The 6,273-nt window shown below is 38.7% G+C and overlaps 1 protein-coding gene across 1 annotated transcript; it reads left to right on the forward strand.

Annotated features, from left to right (window-relative positions):
- Positions 1-1,767: 1,767 nt before the first annotated feature.
- On the forward strand, positions 1,768-2,739 carry LOC106974539 (transmembrane emp24 domain-containing protein 2). The gene is given in 5 exon segments (XM_015071793.3): positions 1,768-2,102; positions 2,105-2,268; positions 2,270-2,310; positions 2,312-2,451; positions 2,454-2,739. Coding segments are annotated over 5 exon segments (567 nt in total). The 5' UTR covers positions 1,768-2,008; the 3' UTR covers positions 2,582-2,739.
- The last annotated feature ends 3,534 nt before the right edge of the window (positions 2,740-6,273 follow it).

Consider the following 6,273-nt stretch of genomic DNA (forward strand, 5'->3'; position numbering starts at 1 on the left):
ACTGTATGATAAGAGTATGTTTGGTTTTATAAGAAATTGCTAAACTGTCTTCCAAAATGGCTATACCATTTTGTACTGCCACTAGCAATGAATGAGAGTTCTGTTCTTACATATTCTCACCAGCATTTGGTGTTGTCGGTGTTGTGGATTTTGGCCATTTTAATAGATATGTAGTGGAATCTCACTGTTGTTTTAATTTTTACTTCCCTGATGCCACTTGATGTTGAGCATATTTTCACATGCTTATTTGCTATCCATATATCTTCTTTGTGAGGTGTGTATTAAGGTCTTTTTTTACATTTTTCAGTTGGGTTGTTCATTTTCTTATTGTTGGGTTTTAAGACTTTTTTGTATATTTTGGATAAGTCCTTTATCAGATGTGTCTTTTATAAATATTTTCCCTCAGTCTGTAGCTTGGTCTTCTCACTCTCTTGGCATTGTCTTTCAGAGGGCAGAAGTTTTTAATTATAATGAAGTCTAGCTTATCAATTATTATATTCATGGATCCTGCCTTTAATGTTGTATCTAAAAAGTCATGGTCATGCCAAAAGTTGTCTAAGTTTTTTTCCTATGTTATTTTCTAGGAGTCTGATAGCTTTTCATTTTACATTTAAATATATGATCCATTTTGAGTTGATTTTTCTGAAGGGTAAGATCATTGTCTAGATACATTTTTTTTTTTTTTTGCCTGTGGATGTTCAATTGTTCCATTATTCAACCATTGTTGAAAAGACAATCTTTGCTTCACTGTATTACCTTTGTTACTTTATCCAAAATCAGCTGGCTGTATTTATGTGAGTCTATTTCTGCATTATCTATTCTGTTCCAGTGATCTATTTGTCAATTCTTCTGCCAATACCACCCTGTCTTGATTCCTGTTGCTTTATAGTAAGTCTCAAAGTCAGGCAGCTTTGCTCCTCCAGCTTTGCTAATCTCCTACAATATTGTCATGGCTATTTCTTGAAATACTTTTTAGAGGGTGTATCCCTGAAGTCTTGCCTTTGAAGCTTTAAAATATTTTGAAAACACTTAAGTGTTTTTCATGCATCTCCTTGAAAAGAGTGTGGTTACTGTGTACTTAAACATCTCAATCAATCTCTTCAACAAGCCTTCCTCAACTATGACAGGTATTTGGAGTACAAAAATGGAAAAGCTTGAATTCTTAGACTCAAAGAATTTATATTGTAATGAGAAAGCTACTTGTTTGTATAAACATATGTTGTGATATACCACGTGATAACTGATGGAGGGAGCATAAGGCAAGCTGAGGGCCAAACACAAGCTAACAATATCCCGCTCCCCCAAGTGGGAGATGGCTGATATTCTTCAGGCACTCCTGGATGAACAAAGGAAAGGACAGAAAACAAAGGATTAAACTGATAAAGTCTCCATCAGTTTACAGACATCTTAGTACATTACAAGAAAGAGGCAATCTTATCAAGAAAGAGGCAATCTTATCAATAGCCTAATCTCCAGGAACTCCTTACTGTTTTAATGATAATGCTTTTCTACAGGGAAACAACCTTAGTTTGACACTAGCTAGGCATCCAGTCATCTTTGAGTCTTCTTTAGCATATAGATCCCATTAAGAACCTTCCTCTTGATTTTGTCTCCCCAACTCCATAGCATATAACCAGTCATTCTTCACAACCCCAGTGCAGCTCTTTCTGCCCACTCGTCCTGTCCCAGTGCTGTAATAGAATTACCTTTTTGCACCACAGACGTCTTCAAGAATTCTTTCTTTGCTGTCACCTCCAAACCCCCCTGTCACTCCAAAACCCCATCAGTAGCTGCAGAAATAATGATTACTCCAAGAGGCGGCGTAGAGAAAGGCTGAGTATCAGTCTCAGCAGAGGAGGTTAGGGAAGGCTTGGTGGATAACAGAGATGATTAAATTGGTTCTTGAAGGAGCTGAGGTGATGGTGGCTGAGGAGGCAGTGGTGGCAGTGGTGGTGGTGGTGGCTCTGGAAGCCCTGCTCTGGGTCCTGGCTTCAGTCCCAGTCTCCCCATGGTGATGATCCCTGAGTGGCTGGTGCTCCTGGCCACCCTTCAGGCCACAGCCTTGGGCTACTTCATCGGCATTGATGTGCATGCAGAGGACTGCGGGTCGCCTCAGGCATCAACATGGGCCTCATCTTCCAGGTGGCCAAGGGTGGCTTCCTGGACATAGATGTGGAAATTACAGGGCCTGACAATAAAAGAGTTTATAAAGGAGACAGATTGATCAGTGGGAAATACATATTGGCTGCTCATATGGATGGAACATATTAAGTTTTGTTTTAGGGACAGGATGTCTACCATGACTCCAAAGAATGATGTTCACCACTGATATTGGGGAAGTCCCCAAAGGACAAGGCATGGAAAGAGCTCATGAGAACAAGCTAGAAGAAATGATTGATGAGTTGGCAGTGGCAATGACAAGTGTAAAGCACAAGCAGGAATGCATACAAGTTCGGAGAGAATACACAGAGTGATTAGTGGCAACACAAACAGCAGAGTGGCCCTTTGGTCCTTCTTTGAAGCTCTTGTTCTAGTTGCCACGACACTGGGACAGATCTACTACATGAAGAGAGTTTTGTGAAGTGTGGAAGATTGTTCAGAAAGCCTTTTTTTTGATGATCTCAAAATCATAATTCACTGTTTACCAAATATCTAGGTCATAATAATGTCATTAGTTTCTATAATTTTACTTTTGGAACTGTATATTCACAGCTTATGTTTCTTTGTGATTAATAGATATTGGGGGCGGAGTGCCTGTGTGGCTCAGTTGGTTAAGTGTCTAACTCTTGATTTTGGCTCAGGTCATGATCTCACATTTTGTGAGACTGAACCCCATGTGGGGCTCTGTGCTGACAGTGTGGAGCCTGCTTGGGATTCTTTCTCTTCTTTTCTCTGGCTCTCCCCTGCTCTCTCAAAATAAATGAGCTAAAAAAGAGAAGGTATCGAGTGAAAACGCCTTTTTAGGAAAGTTGTAGTGAAGATCTGACAATCGATTGGCATAATTTCGTATTTGAATTCTGCCTGCATTATACAGGTCTGTCAGAACTCAAACCCTGTAAGTGAAAGATAGGCATATAGTCCCGATTATATCTTCCTTTTGTTTTCACGATAAAATGGGGTTTGTTTGGAATAGTATGTTACTGACAGTACTTTAACTAAAAGGACTGCATTCTTTGGATCCCTTACCCTGCAGCTCAAGTATTAAAGATTCATTCTGTTCAGTCCTTATGAGAAGCAACAGTCTGAATCTTGACATTTTGTACCCATCCTGTTGGCAGAGCTCTGACAGGAGTATGTTACCAGGTTGGTACTTTTATGCTTGTCTCTCTTGCTTTTTCTTTAAAGGTAAGTCTTAACCCAACTACACCCCCCACACACACCAAATTGGTATTTTGAACCTTAGGACTCAATCACTTCCAATTAAATTGATGACGCAACCAGCTAATAACCATTTTTCGGTTTCTGCCTAGCCTTGTAAGAAGTCTCTCCTAAAGCTAGTTCTCTCTATATTGCAACAAACAGTACCTCTTTCCTTGCTATGCGGGCACATCCACATTCTCTACTCTCAGCATGTAGGAAACACGCATTCATGAAATTGGGAAAATCTGGATTTCTGATGCCAAAGGGTTAAAGTCCCTTGAATTTAATTGCCATGATACACAGCCACTGTTTTATCAGTGGCCGTTTGGCCTTTGTTTAATTAGCGTACTGAATATCATTGTCAGTACTAGGATTTTGTTTTTGTTTCTCTTGGGCCTTTCTTTTTTGGCACATGTGGGCTTTGTCTTGTATAAAATGAAAAAAATTCTCTTGGTCTCTGATGACAGGCTTAAAATAAAAGAAACATTTGGTAGTGGTGAGGGGATGATCCAGAGTTATATTGTGACTGAGGTATATTAGTTACTTGTACTTTTTTTTGGGGGGGGGTTCTTTATAAAGAGAAAACTAATGAGTTTTATATAATTAATTTGAATATGTTACAGGTTTTCTTGTTCAGGACAAACAGCTTTTCAGTCTTGGGTAAAATTACTTACAAAGTTTAAGGTGACTATTTTACCTTAAGACAACTATTGCAATGCCAGTGTGTGTGTGTGTGTGTGTGTGTGTGTGTGTGTGTGTGTGTGTGTGTGTGAAAGCACTTCAAAATGGAATTACAAGATGTAAGCTTGGGGGTGTCTGAGGGGCTCAGTTGGTTAAACATCTGACTTCAGCTCAGGTCATGATCTCTTGGTTCAGGAGTTTGAGCCCCGCATTGGGCTCTGTGCTGACAGCTCAGAGCCTGGAGCCTGCTTCAGATTCTGTATCTCCCTCTCTCTCTGCCTCTCCCCTGCTTGTTCTCATTCTCTCTCTCTCAAATATTAAAAAAAGATGTAAACTTAAAATTCGTTGTTATCTAATCTGCCCCAGTTCAACAAATAATCAATTCTTTTTAAAAACAAACAAATAAAATTGGTTCTTGATGGATGGTTAGGGATTAGTACATGCAAAGAGAGAAATATAGAAGAGTATGGTACAGTTGTAGAATGAGAGGCAGGAAGGAAGAACAGAGGTGATACAGGCAGGTGAGATTATATGAAGTTTTGTGTATCACAGAAAAGGATTTACTATAAATAGATCTACTTAAGATTCTCAGGTAAGAACAGGGCATGAACATACTTATATTTTCAAAAGGATGTATCTTTCATATCCTTTACTGAAAGAGTTGTTTCCTACCTTGGTGCTGGGGCCCTGGGCACACGGAGTAGGATAATAAAAGATGTTAGGTGAGGACGGCAAGCATCTCCAAGAAGATGGAGAAATTCAGCATAGCAATACTTTGCATTTTGTCACAACTTTCTGGCAGGAGAGAAAGAAAAGTTTATGTGTTGTATAGATGTAGCCTTCTAATATGACATCATTTTTTCATCCTTTTTCTAAATATGTTGAGACCCCCTTTGCAGCCCCATCAAAGTGAAAATCTAGCGGAAGTTCCGTAAGCGGGCTCAAATGGAGTGAGGGGCAAAATAAGAGAAACAGTTGAGGATTACTGTAGATCATCCACTTAACAATTGCATGGGCTTTAGTTTAAAAACCTTAATAGATTTTCTCTTCCGGCAATAGCAGAGACGTGCGGAAAACAGCAGGATGAGTTGATGTACACAGTAGAGGTCAATCTGGCTGGTACCTGCTATTTGAGGGGCAGCTAGTAGAAGTGCTTTGCAAATCCATGCCTGCCAATCATATATATTGCAAGTGAGTTAGGTCCATCCTCGGTAGCTCTGAATTGCATCCTATCTCTGTCATTTGTTCTCCAGAATAAGGATTTTTTTGTTTGTTCCTTTTTTTTTCTTTTTAAATAGACATCACGATAAAGGATCTTCAATGTTATTTTTATTTTCTCCTTTTTCCTAGGAAAACTCGCTGACTGTCTATGGCCATACCACCCTGAACGCGCCCGATCTCGTCTGATCTCGGAAGCTAAGCAGGGTCGGGCCTGGTTAGTACTTGGATGGGAAAACTCGCTGACTTACAACTATATATATATCTGCTTACATCCCCCTGCGGGCGAGGGGAAACAGGGTTAGAAATCTCCTCAATTTTCAAGTGAGTACAATTGAATATAAAAATTGAACATGTAAGTTATGCTGTGAATAAAAATAAATTATCTACTTATAATATTTATTAATCATACATATTATGTAAGGCATTTAGATTTCTTTGACATTTTTAGAAATTCTCACATTTCATGAAATAATTTAATCAAATGCATCACATGCATTTTTTATATCAATGTCTTTTTATCAGTTAAGACCCCTTTAGCATATATAACAGGGTTTCTAGGCCATATGTTTCATGTCTGTATACATTGTATGAATTACAGAACTTTTGAAATATATGTGTAATGTTGTCACAAAGAATTTCCTGTTCCTAATTTAAGGGTTTAATCTCTCGACATGACAGTGAATCAAAATTTACTAAAAATACATCTATCCAGAGTTCCTTGCCCTGGAGTCAAAGCCATTACCAATCTCTTCTATATCCCACTGGAGTTAAACTTTTTATTTAACTAATCATTAAAGTTGTGTTTAATTGCAATTTTGATGTCACTCTATTAGGAATAATTATTGTTTTTGATAAATTAATTTTCCTCCCTCCTCTCACCCCCTTTTTTTTTGGTAGCTTGACTTGACTCTGATGGGTCTCAAATTATCCTAATTTGGAGTAAAGTAGCCAGGACTTTATACACCCTCATTTGCCGGTCTTTGGATACCGGCTGTCTCTGAGAAGGGTCTG

This window comes from Acinonyx jubatus, chromosome C2 (assembly GCF_027475565.1).
Source record: "Acinonyx jubatus isolate Ajub_Pintada_27869175 chromosome C2, VMU_Ajub_asm_v1.0, whole genome shotgun sequence".
Classification (NCBI taxonomy): domain Eukaryota; kingdom Metazoa; phylum Chordata; class Mammalia; order Carnivora; family Felidae; genus Acinonyx; species Acinonyx jubatus.